Source organism: Tinamus guttatus, unplaced genomic scaffold (assembly GCF_059628265.1).
Source record: "Tinamus guttatus ecotype Peru unplaced genomic scaffold, ASM5962826v1 Tinamus_guttatus_pri_ptg000423l, whole genome shotgun sequence".
Taxonomy (NCBI): domain Eukaryota; kingdom Metazoa; phylum Chordata; class Aves; order Tinamiformes; family Tinamidae; genus Tinamus; species Tinamus guttatus.
In genome coordinates, this window is record NW_028288957.1 from 823,975 (window position 1) to 843,930 (window position 19,956).

At 45.2% G+C, this 19,956-nt stretch overlaps 2 protein-coding genes across 4 annotated transcripts in view; one reads left to right on the forward strand and one right to left on the reverse strand.

Annotated features, from left to right (window-relative positions):
- Positions 1–19,956, reverse strand: part of YTHDC1 (YTH N6-methyladenosine RNA binding protein C1) — a 67,212-nt gene that overhangs the window by 16,036 nt on the left and 31,220 nt on the right. The gene's annotated exons all lie outside the window — the stretch shown is intronic.
- LOC148593261 (UDP-glucuronosyltransferase 2C1-like) lies at positions 3,248–8,244 on the forward strand. The gene is made up of 6 exons (XM_088531610.1): positions 3,248–3,977; positions 5,789–5,937; positions 6,139–6,270; positions 6,669–6,756; positions 7,098–7,317; positions 7,914–8,244. The coding sequence occupies exons 1-6, from the start codon at positions 3,254–3,256 to the stop codon at positions 8,188–8,190; spliced, it is 1,590 nt and encodes a 529-aa protein (XP_088387736.1). The 5' UTR covers positions 3,248–3,253; the 3' UTR covers positions 8,191–8,244.

Sequence of the window (19,956 nt, forward strand, 5' to 3'; positions counted from 1 at the left end):
TTTGCTATTTTCCGGGAGAAAAGGAGAGAAGGAGAGAAATGGGCAATACCTCAAGAAGGAGGATGGTGGATATGTTCTGAAACAGGATTAACACCCTGTCTCACCTTAACGGTGTTCAATGAGAGCAAGGAATATTGTATACAGATTTCAGTAGTTCCCCGCATATTGTATCATCAGGAAGAGAGTACGTACATTCATTGGGGACAGGGGAAGTCAAGAATAATGAAAAGAGAACCAATAACCATGCTTACCATAGCAATCTTAGTAGGGTTGGGAATAGCGGGGGCTGGAACAGGAATAGCGTCCCTAACTTTACAACCTCAAAATCGGCCTCATTACGAGCTGCTGTAGATGAGGATACTTGAAAAATCGATATCATGTTTAGAGAAGTCACTGACCTCCCTGTCAGAGGTTGTCTTGCAAAAGAGACGAGGGTTGGGCCTTTTGTTCCTACAGCAAAGAGGGTTATGCGCAGCTTTGGGCGAGGAATGTTGTTTTTATGCCGGCCACACGGGGGTGGTCTCAGATTCACTGGCCAAGGTTAGGGAGGGGCTCAAAAAGCGCAAAGAAGAGCGAGAGCGCCAACAAGGATGGTTCAAAACTTGGTACAATCAATGCCAGTAATAATCCTACTCCTGACTCTGACGTTAGGACCTTGTATCCTAAATCGTGTAACAGAATTTGTAAAGGATCGGATGGGTACTGTACAATTAATGGTGATGTGACAACAATATTTAGATGTGGACGACCAAGATGAGAAGGAATTCTCAAAAATGAACGAGGAGAAGGGTGGAATGTGAGCACAGAACCCTTCCACCCGTGGTGCCCTGCGGCGGACAACGGCGCGCAGGGTCATGGCGGCCGAGGGCGCCTCGCGCGACTTCACGCCGGATCTGGCGCGAGGCTGCCCCAAGCCCGGGGCGCTGCCATTGGCCGCCGGGCAGGGCCAAGCGGCTACTGGGAGCGGTGCCACTGCCGGGCGTGGGAAGGTTTCGAGGAGAGACACTCGGTACGACCAATCCGAAGAGAATCCGGAGCGGCCGGACCTTAAAAGGAAATGTGTAACCGCCCACCCCCTGGCTGGTATATAAACCCTGCGCGCAGCACCCGGGGGATCCTTGTGCAAGATTCTCCCGTTGAGGGTGAGCTGGGGAGCCCAGCTAGCTGGTAATAAAGCTGGATCCTGCAATTATGGGCCTCTCTGCTCTTCTCTCGCTCGTGGGTTGGGAACCGGAATTAACAATATCAGTTCTTTGCAAAGACTTCTCCAATTCTGTAACAAGTTATACCCCTTTTTTTCTGGACAATGAAGTTAAGTTCATATAGCAGTGATCAATAACCATGTCGATCCTCTAAAAATACTTTAAAAGTCCACAGGTACTGGCAGCATCTGGAAAGGTTGTATATACAGACACAGCAACAGCCATTCTTTTTGGTTTGTTGCCGGGTCTCCAAGGGCCACTCGATCCCTTTTGGAAAGGGCCTACTGTTTGCAGAAGCTCAGCAAGATGTGTGAATTCAGTGGTTACATGTTAGAGAATATTTGGCAATGGGGTTAACACATCACGGTGACACAATTTGAAATAGTCCCAATAATGCTCCTCTTGAATATCACCATAACTTAAATATTTTATCCTCAAAATGAGGCGGCATCTTCTGCAAAATTTTAAGTGATCCTTATAAAAGTCCCATATTTGATAAGGCTTATCCAGAGACACACCTGAAAGAAAAGGCTTTTACAAGATATTAACACATTTTTGGCATATAAAGACTTCCTTCTCTTCATCTATCCTGCTCATTATAAATCCAAGCTTACCTACAGCTAACATTACACATTGCATTATCTCAATCAAGGATCTAGTCTAAACTATACAGCACTTTAATAGCCTTTTTTCTACAAAAGTAAAAGATCCCCATTTTCCTCTTGAAAAAAACAGAAAAAAAAAGAAAAAGACAGATCAGGGAACCATGTGAAATCCTCAATGAAGCCACAGACTTGTCCATGCAGCTTGATTTGAGGATTTTCTCTCTTCTTTATTGCAGGAAAAGCAAACTCTGTATTTAGGTGGCTGCGTATTGTGCTTGGCAGAGCCGAGGATGCACAGTGCTGGCAGAAGCACAATTTGTGGATTTTATGCAGCGCGGGCTGCCGGGGATCATGGGCTGCATGGAAAATGTCAGCCTGCGTTTGATGGTGCTGTCCTGAGACTGGGCCCTTCCACTGATGCTCCTGAGGCAGAGAGGGAAACGGACTTTGTTATCAGTCCTACCATGGCATTAAATTCGTCATCGCTGTGCCAGGGAACTCACTCAGAGGACAACTGCAACAGGAGACTCCCATGTGCACTTGGACAGATGCTTTGCTTCCCCTGTTGCACTGCCATAGCGTCTTGGCAAAAGCAAATGCCTTCTAAATTACCTTTTCTTCTTGCTTTGGAAGTGTCAGGGATAAAGCTGAACTGTCGTGCTCCTGGAGGCTTGCGTGCTCTAGGTGACCCTCCGTGTGCAGGGGATTGGACTAGATGATCTCTAGAGGTCCCTTCCAACCTTAAGGAGTCCATGGTCTCTGGTTCTCGAACAGACCTGGTGTTCCCAGCAGTGCAGGTATGACCTCGGCCAGGACTGCGTCCTTGCAGCCATGGGCAATGATGAGTGCCCACGACACCCAGCTGGCTGCAGAGGACTAGAGTAGGTTGTGGGCTAGGTGTCAATCACAGCAGGACATTTTGTTGATGGTCAGTAAACGAGGAAGTAAAGACTGTTGCTGGCTTTACAGGCAACTTGGTTTTTACAGGGCAAAGGAGCAAGCCTAGGAGGTAGTCAAGTGATAAGTCTGGGTTAATCACATCACTGCCCAAAACAGCCCATGGGCTTCTCAGGTTGAAATCCGCAGCTAGAGTTGCTGCTTGGCATGGGAACACCTTGAAGACACATTGGCAGGGCAAACAGCAGTTTGCAGAGCTCAGAGGTGCTTCGCATGTTCACATGATGGAAGGTGCACTTTGTGGAGAGCCCAAATGGAAACTACCTTGATTTCCAAAGGTTAGGACATGGCTCTGTAGGAGACTCCAGAACGGGATTTACTGCTTGCCAAGCCATCCTGTGAGCAGTATCAGGCTTTTAGCCCTGACATGCCCTTTCACCAAGGTTGCCAGGAGCTGGTTCTCATTTTTATTGGTTAGCACTAGAGGTATTTACAAGTCAAAAGAGTGCAACTGATTCCAGATCAGCCAGAGTAGGACTGTCACTCAGGATGATGGGGCAACGGCTCCTCTGGCTGCTTTGGGCCTTCTCGTGCTGCTGGAGTCCTGGTTTCTGTGGGAAGGTGGTGGCATGGCCAACTGACGCAAGTCACTGGATCAACATGAAAGTGCTGCTGGAAGAGCTCGTTCGCCGGGGTCACGAGGTGACTGTGGTGGTACCCTCTGTCACTCTGCTCATTGACTACCGAGATACCTCCTCCCCCTTCACTTTTGAGGTCCTGCAAGTGCCTTTCACCCAGGAAACCCTGGATGCCAACATGGACAGATTTCTCGGTGCCTGGGTGAATGACTCAGGTGACCTGTCCTTCTTGGAGAACTTGTGGAAGATGGAAAAGGACATGGAGGACTTTGCAGATTTCTCAAAGGTGATCTGTGACACCTTATTGCTGGACCCGCAACTGATGGCGAAGCTGCGGGAGGCCAAGTTTGATGTTCTGATTTCCGACCCTATGGCTATTGGGGGAGAGCTTGTAGCAGAAATCCTGGGAATCCCTTTTGTTTACAGTCTCCGCTTCTTTATTGGGAACACGGCAGAGCGGCTCTGTGGCGGGCTGCCGTCCCCACCTTCTTATGTGCCCGGCAGCATGGGAAGGATGACAGACCGGCTGAACTTCCTAGAAAGACTGCAGAATTTCCTCTTCTACCTTCACACAGATCATTACTACTTAAAGTATTGGCGAAAAAAGTGGGATGATTACTACAGTGATATGTTAGGTAAGGCAGCTGTGGCGTGCGGTTTCTTCTTTTACACCAGCTCTGTCTTTTGAATGTTTTGGGAACCCGGCCAGATCTGGTTCCGTATTTGAAGGCTTAATGAAAGTCAAGCTTGAGTTCTGGACGCATTCATTTGTTGTCAAGCAGATACCTGATTTTCTTTTAAGCAACATTTTAAGCAGAGTCCTATTTCTATGCCAAATCTAAAAATTCACTTTACCAGCCTTTTATCAGTCTCTAGTTTATAGTTCAAATCCCTGTCACAGGGAGCTGGATGCCTGTTTTAGTGCCTCTAGAGCAGTTTTAGAGGCCAGTTATCATCTCCTAGTTTTAAGGATAGGCACAACAGCAGTTGGGGAGGGAGTAGATACAGACTGGAAGGGCAAATACGTTCTTCAGATAATTCTGTGCAAGCCATGGGAAGTAGCGGAGGGATAACTCAGTTCTCATGTTGCCAGTGGAACTGACTTGGGAACACTGTCTGGTTTTGGACAACTGAAAAGCAAAAAAACGCACCGTTCGTGCACGGCTTGCATTAGCAGGTACCGTCTCAGGTCCCTGTTTGGTACAGCATGCTAAGCATATACATATATATATACATATATATATATATATGTATTTAGTCTTCTCCAAAAAGAAAAGGTAGAGAACCATCATCTGTCTCCTTCCCATATCATTCACACTTTGAAATATAGACTTTTCTTTCTGTATATGCATGGAATGTTTGCTTTAACTAAGTACAGCTCAAGCCTGTCTCTGTGTTTATTAAAAAGAGATCTTCTTGTAGTTCAACAGACTTTGTATCTTGTACCGAGTATCAGCACTTAGGCAGATAAGGGAATCTGTTCTGTTGCCCTCTAATCTCTTCCTGTATTTTCCAGAACTCTTCCTTGGCCTTCCAAACCAACCTCTGTTTCCATTATTGATTTTTACTATTGCATAAGACTTGATTCCTTTACAACCTCCTTTACAGACTAACACCGTTATGTCACCCTGACTGTTAGGCCGGCTTTACTTCCATTATAAGTTAATTTGCACTCTGGTAACTCAGTAATCATCCTCCACATTTAGATGTCCTACAGGTATTTCTTTATCTTGGTTGTTATGCTGCTTGATTGATGTTTGCTTTGGACTGGCTTCAGATAATCATTAACATTTCTAACGCTTTTATTCCCTTGTTCCACACATTGGGAAGATCCTGCAGAGGGAACATTCAAAGGGTATCTGACAAGACATATTATTTTTCCAAATGGAAGCTAAACTGTTTTTTTGTTTTGTTCTCCAGGAGAACCAGGGCTGGCTGTACTTGCCTTGCACTGCAATTTGAGCAGCCAGAGTCACCATCTGATAAAATGCAGGGAAGTTTCACTAAAACTTTCCTCCTCCTCAACAGTTTATGAATTTTGGAATTTACTTTTTTTGTTTTATCAGCCCTAAATTTTCTATGATTACTTTATTGCACAAGGTGAGTTTTTACTGCCAGCACAGGTAGCAAAGGCTTCAAACAGTTCAAGAACTATATTCTTACCACAGAAACTAAATGCTTCCTACTCACTCAGGCACCGCTGTAAACCCTAAAGGTTTTATACTGTTTTAAAGATGCTGCTGTCTCATGCAAGGCAATGTGTCAAGATGAAACAGGGGCCAGGGCTAGGAATAGGTTCCAATTTCTCCCCATTTTCATTTTGTGCTTGATTTAGATTGCACTAAAGGGAAACGCCAGGAGACAAAGGTAAGGCTTTTATTTTGCAATCTAAAGCAAACAAGACTCTTCCTGTGTGTGTTGTAAATGCCTTGTTCTTTTCCCATAGGAAGGCCCACAACCATGTGTGAGACAATGGGGAAAGCAGAGATGTGGCTAATTAGGACATATTGGGATTTTGAATTCCCACGTCCTTTCCTGCCCAACTTTGAGTTTGTTGGAGGACTCCACTGCCAGCCTGCAAAGCCATTACCACAGGTATCCTGACTTTGTTCTGCTCCTGGTTTACCTGCCCAGCAGAAAAAGAACTGTGGAGCTTTGTAACAGCCTGCTCTCACTGGAGGCCCTTCCGAACCATCATCTTCTCCTGGATAAACTCAGTAGATTGCGCTCCTTTTGTGTAAGTCTTTGCAATTTGAAGTGCCTCTTTATGCTCATCATGATTTCTGCCTCTCCTAGGAAATGGAGGAATTTGTCCAGAGCTCAGGAGAACACGGCATCGTGGTGTTTTCCCTCGGATCAATGGTCTATAACCTAACTGCTGAAAAAAGTAATATAATTGCTCGTGCCCTCAGCCAGATTCCACAAAAGGTGAATTTCTTCTCAGTCTGAAACATAACCTATTCCCCCCTTTCTAGTTTCACTGCATTCAGCAAGCCCTTCACAGCCTGGCAGGCCTGATTTTTGTCTGCATCTCTGCTGGCTCTTTCATGTGCAGGAAGCTGAACTTCACCGTCACCTCCCATACTGTGCCTCCCTCTTTAAACCAAAGCACACTGAGGTGTGTCCACACGCCTCAAAATAAAAAAACACTCTAAGGAGAAAGCACATAAAACCCAACCTAGCACATAATAAGCTAAGTTGGAGCAGAGTTATTTGAATCACTAAGAAAAGGTGTATGCCTTTGAGATAAGGACCCACCCTTGGTGGGACAAGATAGAAAAGCATGTAAAAATCGGTATGTTTATCTTAACATCCTTCTGTTCAAGGTTCTCTGGCGGTACAAAGGAAGAAAACCAGAAGCTCTGGGCCCCAACACCAGAATTTACGACTGGATACCTCAAAATGATCTGCTTGGTGAGCATCATTTTATCCAAACTGGGTTCAATCTTTGGCAAAACGGTTTCCCTGTTCTTCCACCAAAATCAAGCAAGAATCATGCAAACGACCCCCCTAACACTCGTGGCTGCAATTCTTTTTGTACCTTAAGCAGACAAGGTTTACTCTCCTAGCCTTAATTTCCTAGTGCGAAGTGTGCTTTTGGCCTTAATGTGACTAGATTAGCAGCGCGCAAGCCCTGATGCCAACCCAGCAGTTCCCTCCTCAACCCTTGGGCTTCCCTGCATGATCTGCTCTTGTCCCAGCAAACACGGTCTGCAGCAGTTGCTGCTACACACTCCTCTCCTTCCCTGTTCCAGGCCATCCTTTGACTAAGGCCTTCATTACTCATGGTGGGACCAATGGCATCTACGAAGCTATCTACCATGGGATCCCCTTGGTCGGGCTGCCCATGTTTGCTGACCAGCACGACAACATTGCTCACATGAGGGCAAAAGGAGTCGCAGTTGAGTTGGATTTCGGCACACTGAAGACGCAGGACCTAGTGGATGCACTGAATACAGTCATTAACAATTCCACGTGAGTTGTGTTACTGCCTAAGAGCAGGATTGGGTTTTAATATATTGGTTGTGGATGTGAGAAGATCTACTGGCTTTTCCAGGAGCCCAAAGTGTTTATGAGCTGGAAGTTGATGGCTTTCAAACAAAACAAGACAGTCTTTATATTAGAGACTGCAAATCTGCATCTCATGGAAGAGAGATGACTAATTGCATTTTCTTGATAACTGCATTTTTATGAGCCCTTTGAAGAAAATAGATGTGGGAAAGCCCAAAGCAGTCCCTGAGATAGTTCTCTGTCTTCTTTTTTCAATGTTCATGGCTATTATAGTCTTTGGAGGCTATGGGTCACAATGCTAGTCATCCTCGTGGTGCTGATTGAAGCAATAATTGAAGTAACTTTCCTTTGCAAAACACTTACTTTCTCTATTACAATCCGTAATTCAACTTTAGGCAAATAGGAGCAAATTGGGCTAGTTTCAAATGTATGTAATAACACTGATCAAAGTAAAGGCAAGCTGTTCTGGCTTTTAACACTTCCTCAACAGCACAGCAAGCTGAAGATGGGCTCCTTCAGGAGCTGTGACAAATCTCCTTGTTTTCTTCTCTTTTCCTCAGCTATAAGGAGAACGCTCTGAGGTTATCCAGGATTCATCACGACCAGCCTATGACTCCTCTGGACAGAGCAGTCTTCTGGGTTGAATTTGTCATGCGCCACAAAGGAGCAAAGCACTTGAGACCAGCTTCTCACCATCTCACCTGGTACCAGTACCATTCCCTGGATGTTCTGGCCTTCTTGTTCACCTGCGCAGCCATCACTGTCTTCATTCTCGTCAAATGCTGCCTATTCTGCTGCAAGAAGTGCGGCAGAGTAACAAAGAAGAAGAAAGAATAAACACGTTCTTCCCCTCAGCACTCTTCGTAGGCTGATCCAGCAAAGCATTTATGCACACTCCTCAGTGAATAGGATGCCTTCTATATTGGACCACCTTTTGGAAGGGATGGGCTAGTAAGCAGTTCTGCAGAAGCGCTGCTTGCTTAGCCAGTCTGTAGATTGCAATAAATTGCCCCCTGGCCCAAGCAAGATGGAATTATAAATGCTTATAGATGCTTGCAACTGCTGATTGCACAGGGTTTCCAGAATTTTGAGATGAATTGTGGTATGCTTCATAAATACAGCCTTCCTGGGTGTCCTGTTGTGGTCCCTGAAACTGGGACTCATCTCCCCTAGCTTTAACTCCTTCCTTCTCTGTATCATCCACCCCTGATGACCCCTATCCGACTATCTCTCTTTCTACCAATGTCCAAATAAAGAGGGGAAAATCTCATTTCAGGCTATGTCTGTGATGGTTTAATTCAACTAGGTTCAGTAAGCATAGTGAGTTTGATGATGATTGCACATTTGTACATCAGAGCTAGCTAAAACCCCACGCTCTAGTAGAGAATTTCCTGTACTGACATCCGAAACCTGCTTTGTAAATGTTGCATTTGAATAAATCATACTGTTTGTGAACTCGGCTACTTGGCTGGGGGGAGGCGATCGGACCTACAGTTCACAGACTGTTCGTGCATCCGATACTGCCAGCGTCGAGCTTATAGTTGATCACACTATTTGGGAACTCGATTCGCTCCTAGGAAGGCAATCGGACCTACAGTCCATGGACTGTTTGTGAATCCGATACTGTTTTGATATCTCCTTTTCCCCCCGCTGCCACTACCACTACGGCTTTCAAACTGCAACATTTTTACAAAATTGGCATAGTCGGCAGGATGTCGATAAAGGAATTCCTACGGAGACAGAAATGTGGCCCCTCAGAAGGTGGGGAAGATTGGGCCAGAGATAATTGGTCTGATCCTGAAAAGGTTTTGCAAAGAATGGAGGAATGCCATGCTAAGTTTAAGGGTGGCAAAGGCAAGGGTGTTATTTGTGCCATTCTGGGCAGTTGCTTAATTCAGGCGCAGAAGGACTATAAAATAAGTGAGAAATTGAAATTAGATTATCAAAGTAAGAATTCAGAAATTCAAAGCTTGCAGCATGAATTAGAGAGGGAACAGCAAATTGAAACAATGCTAATGCAGGCACCCCACACACCCCCTGTACACCTCCCTGCTTGGGTTGATCTGTTACACGATTCAGTGAGTCACGGACGAGAGATGGAATGGTCAGACCTTGAATCTCCACCAGAAAAGTTAGCGAAAAGAATTTGTAAATCAAATTTACAGCCCTCTGCACCATAATTTATGACGACACGCATTAGCTTTGGGAGTGCTCGGCTCTATGTTGCATGGGCAATCCCCAGGCTGTATCGAGAAATTGCTTGAAATCCTGTAACATAAAGTGACTGTCTCTTCCCCCTTCAAGCAGGCTGGACAAAACTCCCCTTCGGCGCCCCCCCCCCCCTCTGGCAAAGCAAACAATCCTTTTGCACCTCTAAAGGAGGAGTTGTGGAGGTTAAAATAAATAAATAAATAAGCACTACAGACTGGGACTCGGGCCATCTGACCCGCATGATATATGTTTGTTTTTCTTTTTAGTGGCCTGAAAACTAAGAACTCTAAATTACAACAACCAATAAGCTCAGAAATTACGTCATCATGTCTCCCTTATAAACTTTCATCTATTAAGGTAGCTCCAGAATTTACTAATGCCTGTGCCAAAGAACAAGCACGGGGTGGAAATAGAAAGCAGCAGCGTTGGAGGTAACTTATACTGATTGCTTTTGCCACTTTTAAGGAAGCAACCGATTGGGGAAAGATTATTGCGTGCCCATAGTGCCAGCTGAGACTGTGAAAGAAACAATGCTGCTAGACTTCCTATACACCTGGAAGCTACTGATAATAGTAGTGCAAAATTAGTGCAAGTTGAATATCTTCCGTTTATTCCAAATGGGGTAACCTGTTCGGCCTCACCCCACCGAGACAAGTCTTGTTTTCTGTTACAGTGATCCTCGAGACGGCAAACAAAAACGCTGCGTCTGAGCTGCTGGACTGAAGTCTCTCTAGCATGTGCTTTTGTTGTTATTGTGATTGCATTTCTCATAGTAATTTTAGTGTGTAGGCTCAAATCGTAGTTCAAAAATAATGGCCCGTTCCACATATTATCCCTTCTTATTAACATACTCTGTTTAATAGCTCTCCATTCTTATCTTCTGCACTGCTTTAACATCACTACTTTTAAATAAAATATGCCTATTTCCTTACACCTATCAGAAGAATAGAGGGTAAGATTGTCCCCTGTTGGGGCCTTAGTAAGAATATATAGGAAAGTGGAGTTTGTGGGGAACTGGACCGACGCCTAGCAACCGAACACCTGGAGGAGAACCAATCAGCTGGGAGCCTGTAGCCAATGAGTGCTGCTCCTCAGCGCATGCCCACCTGCACCGGTATAAAGCCCTGCTACAGACAACAGCAGAGTGGAGTTGATTTCACTTCCCATAGAGGTGTTGTTCACTCTGGCTTGTGGAGAAGGCTTCGGCACTTGCCACAATTTAAACCACCTTCATATTAAAGTGCTGCTCACTCTGATTTCTGGAGTGTGCCTCAACATTTGAGTGACCCTCGACATCTGGTGACCCCGACGTGATCGTGCGAGAACGCGAGGGATCTTACTGGAAGCGGATTGTGATCACGACCTGGTGAGTCAGAATGGGAATTGGCGCATCTAGAGTGAAAGTTGCTGCAACAGCAATGGAACATGATACTGTTGAACGCTTCGTAAGGCTTGCTCAAAAAACTAAGATTGAGGTCTCGAAAACCGAGTTAACCGATTTGTTGCTATTTTGTAAGAAGAGAAAAATCATAGAAGAAGCCTCCCAGGCATGTAAATTTGAATCATGGGAGCGAGTAGGAAAAGAACTATGGGATGGTGTACAATTAGGCTTGGAGGAAGCGTGGCGCCTCACAAAAATGTATCGTCTCATATGGCCTATGTTTGAGCGGTTAGTCGCTATTGCGTTCTGGGAAGCGCTCCATGGAGAAGAAGAGGAAAATGGGTCTGAAAGTTCTGAATGTACTAACAATACTGAGCCAAATCAGTGTAAGAAAATAGATAATAAGAAAAAGGTAACCTCACCTAAACAGGCATGTCCGGTAACTTTGGCCGAACGAGAAGTATGGGGGGGAGTGGATGAATATCTCCCCTCATGGGAGGGGGAGGAGCGACCACCCCCCACAGCACCTGAATGGGAAAAGCGACCACCTCCCACAGCGCCCGAATGGGAGGGGGAAAAGTGACCAACCCCCACAGCGCCCAGAATGGAAGTGGACCCAGTTAAAGTACCGATCCCAGATGGATCGGACGATGATAATGCCGTGGTTCAAAAAATGCGACAAGAACTTCGGGGACAGGCAGAGAGAATGACAGAATTATTAGAACAAATGCGGCGATTAGACGGTGGGTCCAAGGCCAGAGATGTGAAGGCAGCCTATAAGGCTGCCCATAGGGCTATAGTCGAAGGGTTGGAAAATGTAGACAAACAATTAGAGCAGTGGGAGGCACGAAAAGATGCTCCTAAGATTCAAAAGAAAGCAGCTGGAGCAAGTGACCCAGCTGAAGAAGGATTGTTGCCGGAGCTCCCAGCCACTGCAGGTGGAAGTAATGATGAGGGAATGCCACCTGTTGATCCAACATTTAATGCGGGAGCACGGTATAAAGGACTCATAGAGAATGCTCAGTTACAAGGAGAATTTGTATTAACACCACTAGCAGCTCCTGTAGTAATGGGAGCCCAGGGCCCCAGGTGGGAACCTCTTGATTGGAAATTTGTTCAAGGCATACAAAAAACAGTAATGCAGTATGGGCACGACAATAAGTTGGTGAGAAATCAGGTCTCTGCTCTGTTTAAATATTCCCATATGGTGCCTGCGGATAGCAGAGCGATAATGGAGCTCCTGCTTTCCTCTACCGCTTATATGCTTTGGTTAGCAAAATGGCAGGAAAGATTAGAGGAAAAACAGTTGGAGAATCTAAATCGCAGTATGGACGATCCATTAAGGGTTGCCACCCTTGATCAACTGATGGGCAATGGGCGTTACCGGGCAACCGAGGCCCAGGCAGCGCTCCACCCCAGGATACTACAGCAATCAAAAAATGCAGCGCTAGCCACTTTTCTTGCACTACCACAAATAGGAACGCCACAGTTGCCGTACACCAAAATAACACAAAAGCCGAATGAGTCTTTTTTCAACTTTGTTGATCGACTGAAGGAAGCCCTGGATATGGCACCTAATGTGCCTGCGGAAATGAAAGCAATATTGGCAAAAGATCTAGCAGTTCAAAACGCAAACCAAACTTGCAAGCAACTGTTAGCTACTTTGCCACCAGGAGCTTCAATTGTCCAAATGATAGAGACCTGTGCCCGAGCGCCATTGATGGAGGAAGAACAAAAAGCAAAAATACATGGTGCGGCTTTGGCCGCAGCAATTAAAGGAGAAAGAATGTCTAGAAAGGAAGACAAGAGATTTCATGGGACATGTTTCCTATGTGGTCGATTAGGACATATGAGGAGGAAGTGTCCTAACAGATTCAGGATGGAAGGTATGGCCCCGAGAGGATTTAATGGGACCTGTACAAGATGTCAAAGGTTCGGGCATAAGGCAGCGGAGTGCCGATCACGGTTCCGCAAGAACGGCACGCCAATACAGGGAAACGGGAGCCGCCGCGTTGTGAGGGATGCGGCGAACAAGTATCCCCAGACAATGGCTGCCTCTGTGAACTCTCCGCCGCAACCCGCGGAAGCACAGGAGTCAACCTCTCTGTGGCAAAATCCACAGTGATTAGAGACTGACGTGCACATATTAGAATTGATGTGCACTGGTCCCCTGGGGAGGAGCTGAGAGCCAGCGACCCCCCCCCCCCCCCCAACTGCTGCCCTCTTCTTCTCCCGCCCCCCAAGCTGCAGTGTCGCTGGGAGCAGGCCAGGGCGGGCGGACAAACCGGGCCTGTTAATGAGCAGCGGATGGAAGAGCAGATTTGTGGTCCTCTCAGAGGTGGCAGTGAGGTGCAACTTAGCACGGGAAAATGAGTGAGCTTGACCAGTTATGCCAGGAGGCCGAGCAACTGAAAAACCAAATCAGGGATGCTAGGAAAGCATGTGCTAACGCCACCTTGACTCGGATCACAGCCAACATTGACCCTGTGGGAAGAATTCAAATGCGTACTAGAAGAACACTCCGGGGACACTTGGCTAAAATTTACGCAATGCACTGGGGGACTGATTCCAGGCTTCTAGTCAGTGCCTCCCAGGATGGCAAGCTTATAATCTGGGACAGCTATGTCTCCTCCTAGCTGGTTATGATGACTTCAATTGCAATGTCTGGGATGCACTGAAAGCTGATAGAGCAGGTGTCCTTGCCGGTCATGATAGCCGTGTCAGTTGCTTAGGCGTGACTGATGATGGAATGGCAGTGGCAACAGGATCGTGGGACAGCTTCCTCAAGGTCTGGAACTGAAAAGAGCAGCGGACTCCGTGACTGGAAGAACTTTCCAGCGGTTGAAAACTAAAAATGATAGCATATCCAGTCTGACCATACTAACTTGGACCCCCATCCTCCCCAGCTCCAAAGGGCAAGATTTTTTCCTTCTCCTGTTGCTGAAATAAAGAGCACAATTACCTTTCCAAGAAGAATTTCTGTGGTTGTAAGCAAAATGAAATTGTGTATTCCTTTGGGACCATTTTCTTTTGTCTTGGGAATTTAAAAATGAAACATTATCATAAGTGTGACCAGAATGATCATAGTTGTGTTTGCAACTGTTGCTTTGTTTTTGTTTATAATATTTTGATGCATGATATTGCCAATTTTTGTTTTTTGTAAAAAGAGGGGAAATGCTGAGGATTACAGCCATGTTACTTTGTTTTTTGTAAATGTTGCAATGTTTATTGCTAATTTTTGTTTTTTGGAAAAAAGAGGGGGAGATGTTGGGGCCTTAGTAAGAATATATAGGAAAGTGGAGTCTGTGGGGAACTGGACTGATGCCTAGCAACCGAACACCTGGAGGAGAACCAATCAGCTGGGAGCCTGTAGCCAATGAGTGCTGCTCCTCAGCGCATGCCCACCTGCACTGGTATAAAGCCCTGCTACAGACAACAGCAGAGCGGAGTTGATTTCACTTCCCATAGAGGTGTTGTTCACTCTGGCTTGTGGAGAAGGCTTCGGCACTTGCCACAAGTTAAACCACCTTCATATTAAAGTGCTGCTCACTCTGATTTCTGGAGTGTGCCTCAACATTTGAGTGACCCTCGACAGTCCCCCTTCAAAATAATCAAAACTTAAATTGCTCTTGGTTTGGGGAATTTCAGGGCTTCACAGGTTTTACACAATTTGGACCAGGATTTTCTTTCGGTTCAGTATCAAACAAGCCAGTGTTGTGGTATTGCTAAAATGTGATAAATTGCTCCAATTGGGAACAACACAATTGGGTCAGACACTATTGGCCAGTTTACATTTCCCTAAAAATAGGCTATCTGTGCCATAGTTGCAGCATAAAATATAAATCAGTCTTGTAATGATTGCTGTATAGCTTCTGGTGACACGCTGGCTGGTTTGATCTGGACCTGCAGTGATGGCAATAGGTATACCTCCTCATGGGCTGGATTACCTGAACGCTAGTGTACCTTGGGCCTTCCAACATTGTGCCCCATGTGGAGGAGGACTCCTCTCTGACCCCACTGGATGGCTCGAGCAAAACGGGCAAAAATAGAACTGTCAGGACTGAGAAGAAACCAGGGTCTTCCCATCATGACTGGGGTCCTGGGAGCTCCAGTTTACACACAGTAAATAATAAAGGAGGGCTAAATATTTAGCACAGGTATGGTTAGATGTGTTACAGAATGTTGGAGAAGGTATGTGCATGTTAAAAGGTGTTTAGGGGGAGACGTGTTGGGATCAAAGAGAAAAGAACAAGGTTTGAGTTTGAGGGAAAAAAAAAGACTCTATGGAACATAAGAAAGAAGAAACCACAGTTTAGTTTTGAGGCTCTTCCCAGGATCTGTCTTAGATGCAAGGACTTTTTTTTTTTTTTTTTTTTGATTTGTTCTTGCAAATGCTATTATGGTTAAGTATGCTAGCCTATCAAGTAGAAAAATTAGCTAATGCCACTGATACTAGTATACAGTTCCCCAATCGTCAATTACAAGCCACATCAAAAATGACTCTTCGGAACCAGATGGCACCGGACTTGATGCTGTTACACCAAAATGGACTTTGGGGCTACCTAAACCTCTCCAGTACCGACTGCTGCATTTGTATCCCTAATGTTACACAGGACCTCGATATCCAATTACAGAAGATACGACAGATGGCAAAAGACACCCATGAACTCTGGGAATCAATGAACACTAGCTGGCTGGCAAAGGTGTTTAGTTGGTTTGGATTTGGTGTCACTGGTTGGATCCAAAGTTTAATAGAATATGTGATGATGTTCACTGTGATGATCCTTATCCTAAGCATAGCAATATCTTGTGTAAAATCTACTATAATGAAAGCTATTAACTTAAAGATGATTCAGTTCACCGCTTATACCCCTTTACAGGTGGATGACCCAACTGATGTCCCAAGTACTAAGACTCTAATTTGAGACTAAATTTCTATATACAATGGTAACTGGAGTCACAGGGTGGATACAAAGTTTGTTATAATCATTACTTACTATTGTAACTGCAATATTTTCTGTATATATATTCTTGTAGAACTAGACTCCCTGCCTTTTCTGTAACTTCCCCCGTCTAATGTACCAATGTGCAAACACTCGCTTAAATGCATCATGTTTAGGGCATGTAATATTAACAACTAAACAACTTCATGTGAAGCTTGAGTGACTATAGTCACGGGGTGGGTAATGTGGAAGAAGTGTTTGTGGAAGAATTGTTTGAAAGCAGGAACTGAGAGGAAAACTAGGGCCTAACAGAAATTTTGGCATTACAGAGGCCTGCTTGGGGTGCTACACAGTTGCCACTTCCAGGATGGCTGGTGCGCACGGACTCTGCCCCTCCACGGTTCCCTGGGCAACACAATCTGCCCTCCTCACAGCTGCAAAGGGGAGTAACGGAGGATGGAGCGGGGTGAAGACACCGCGGCCAAACTCTGTTGCACTGCCTGTGCTGGGCCGCTGCTAAGCTGCACAGTGGCTGTCTAATGGGAGATATACGATAACAAGCCCGGTGCTGAGCCAGCAAAAGTGGCAAATGATGAACTTTGCTTGAACTTTGCTCATTATAATGTGAAAACCATACCTCCATCCCAAAAGTTACCCACCTCCGAGGTATGACTACCCCTCACCGAGCATGCGCTCTAGATTTTCGGTTGACTGTACCTTTAAATGAAAGAGAGAAACTTTTTCATCAATCAATAACAATACTAAGTATGACTCTAGTCACTCAAGCTCCACCTGACTGAAAAGAAAAGTATAGAAGGTGAACTAAGGATGAAAAGTTTTGGGGGAAGAAACCATTGTAACTCTTGGGTCAGTTGACAGGCTGAGCCCCCTTCCCTCCCCTCAGGTCGGGACGCTGCCTGAGAAGACTAAGGAGTGAGGGGGGAAGAATCCATCGTAACTCCCGGGTCAGTCGACAGGCTGAGCCCCCTTCCCTCCCCTCGCGCTGGAACGCTGCCTGAGGAGACGAAGAAGTGAGAGGGAAGAATCCATCATAAATTCTGGATCAGCTGATGCGCTGATCCCCCTTTCCTCCCCTTGCGTCAGGATGCCGCCTGAGGAGATTCGAGACTGAGAGCCCTCTCCCATCTTCTGGGGTGAGTGATGATTGCACATTTGTACATCAGTGATAGCTAAAACCCCACGCTCTAGTAGAGAATTTCCTGTACTGACATCTGAAACCTGCTTTGTAAATGTTGCATTTGAATAAATCATACTGTTTGTGAACTCGGCTATTTGTCTGGGGGGAGGAGATCGGACCTACAGTTGACAGACTGTTTGTGCATCCGATACTGTTTTGATATCTCCTTTTCCCCCCGCTGCCACTACCACTTCGGCTTTCAAACTGCAACATTTTCACAAAATTGGCATAGTCGGCAGGATGTCGATAAAGGAATTCCTACGGAGACAGAAATGTGGCCCCTCAGAAGGTGGGGAAGATTGGGCCAGAGATAATTGGTCTGATCCTGAAAAGGTTTTGCAAAGAATGGAGGAATGCCATGCTAAGTTTAAGGGCGGCAAAGGCAAGGGTGTTATTTGTGCCATTCTGGGCAGTTGCTTAATTCAGGCGCAGAAGGACTATAAAATAAGTGAGAAATTGAAATTAGATTATCAAAGTAAGAATTCAGAAATTCAAAGCTTGCAGCATGAATTAGAGAGGGAACAGCAAATTGAAACAATGCTAATGCAGGCACCCCACACACCCCCTGTACACCTCCCTGCTTGGGTTGATCTGTTACACGATTCAGTGAGTCACGGACAAGAGATGGAAAGGTCAGACCTTGAATCTCCACCAGAAATGTTAGCGAAAAGAATTTGTAAATCAAATTTACAGCCCTCTGCACCATAATTTATGACGACACGCATTAGCTTTGGGAGTGCTCGGCTCTATGTTGCATGGGCAATCCCCAGGCTGTATCGAGAAATTGCTTGAAATCCTGTAACATAAAGTGACTGTCTCTTCTCCCTTCAAGTGGGCTGTACAAAACTCCCCTTTGGTGCCCCGCCCCCCTCTGGCAAAGCAAACAATCCTTTTGCACCTCTAAAGGAGGAGTTGTGGAGGTTAAAATAAATAAATAAATAAGCACTACAGACTGGGACTCGGGCCATCTGACCTGCATGATATATGTTTGTTTTTCTTTTTAGTGGCCTGAAAACTAAGAACTCTAAATTACAACAACCAATAAGCTCAGAAATTACGTCATCATGTCTCCCTTATAAACTTTCATCTATTAAGGTAGCTCCAGAATTTACTAATGCCTGTGCCAAAGAACAAGCACGGGGTGGAAATAGAAAGCAGCAGCGTTGGAGGTAACTTATACTGATTGCTTTTGCCACTTTTAAGGAAGCAACCGATTGGGGAAAGATTATTGCGTGCCCATAGTGCCAGCTGAGACTGTGAAAGAAACAATGCTGCTAGACTTCCTATACACTTGGAAGCTACTGATAATAGTAGTGCAAAATTAGTGCAAGTTGAATATCTTCCGTTTATTCCAAATGGGGTAACCTGTTCGGCCTCACCCCACCGAGACAAGTCTTGTTTTCTGTTACAGTGATCCTCGAGACGGCAAACAAAAACGCTGCGTCTGAGCTGCTGGACTGAAGTCTCTCTAGCATGTGCTTTTGTTGTTATTGTGATTGCATTTCTCATAGTAATTTTAGTGTGTAGGCTCAAATCGTAGTTCAAAAATAATGGCCCGTTCCACATATTATCCCTTCTTATTAACATACTCTGTTTAATAGCTCTCCATTCTTATCTTCTGCACTGCTTTAACACCACTACTTTTAAATAAAATATGCCTATTTCCTTACACCTATGAGAAGAATAGAGGGTAAGATTGTCCCCCTTCAAAATAATCATAACTTAAATTGCTCTTGGTTTGGGGAATTTCAGGGCTTCACAGGTTTTACACAATTTGGACCAGGATTTTCTTTCGGTTCACTATCAAACAAGCCAGTGTTGTGGTATTGCTAAAATGTGATAAATTGCTCCAATTGGGAACAACACAATTGGGTCAGACACTATTGGCCAGTTTACATTTCCCTAAAAATAGGCTATCTGTGCCATAGTTGCAGCATAAAATATAAATCAGTCTCGTAATGATTGCTGTATAGCTTCTGGTGACACGCTGGCTGGTTTGATCTGGGCCTGCAGTGATGGCAATAGGTATACCTCCTCATGGGCTGGATTACCTGAACGCCAGTGTACCTTGGGCCTTCCAACATTGTGCCCCATGTGGAGGAGGACTCCTCTCTGACCCCACTGGATGGCTCGAGCAAAACGGGCAAAAATAGAACTGTCAGGACTGAGAAGAAACCAGGGTCTTCCCATCATGACTGGGGTCCTGGGAGCTCCAGTTTACACACAGTAAATAATAAAGGAGGGCTAAATATTTAGCACAGGTATGGTTAGATGTGTTACAGAATGTTGGAGAAGGTATGTGCATGTTAAAAGGTGTTTAGGGGGAGACGTGTTGGGATCAAAGAGAAAAGAACAAGGTTTGAGTTTGAGGAAAAAAAAAAAGACTCTATGGAACATAAGAAAGAAGAAACCACAGTTTAGTTTTGAGGCTCTTCCCAGGATCTGTCTTAGATGCAAGGACTTTTTTTTTTTTTTTTTTGATTTGTTCTTGCAAATGCTATTATGGTTAAGTATGCTAGCCTATCAAGTAGAAAAATTAGCTAATGCCACTGATACTAGTATACAGTTCCCCAATCGTCAATTACAAGCCACATCAAAAATGACTCTTCGGAACCAGATGGCACCGGACTTGATGCTGTTACACCAAAATGGACTTTGGGGCTACCTAAACCTCTCCAGTACCGACTGCTGCATTTATATCCCTAATGTTACACAGGACCTCGATATCCAATTACAGAAGATACGACAGATGGCAAAAGACACCCATGAACTCTGGGAATCAATGAACACTAGCTGGCTGGCGAAGGTGTTTAGTTGGTTTGGATTTGGTGTCACTGGTTGGATCCACAGGTTAATAGAATATGTGATGA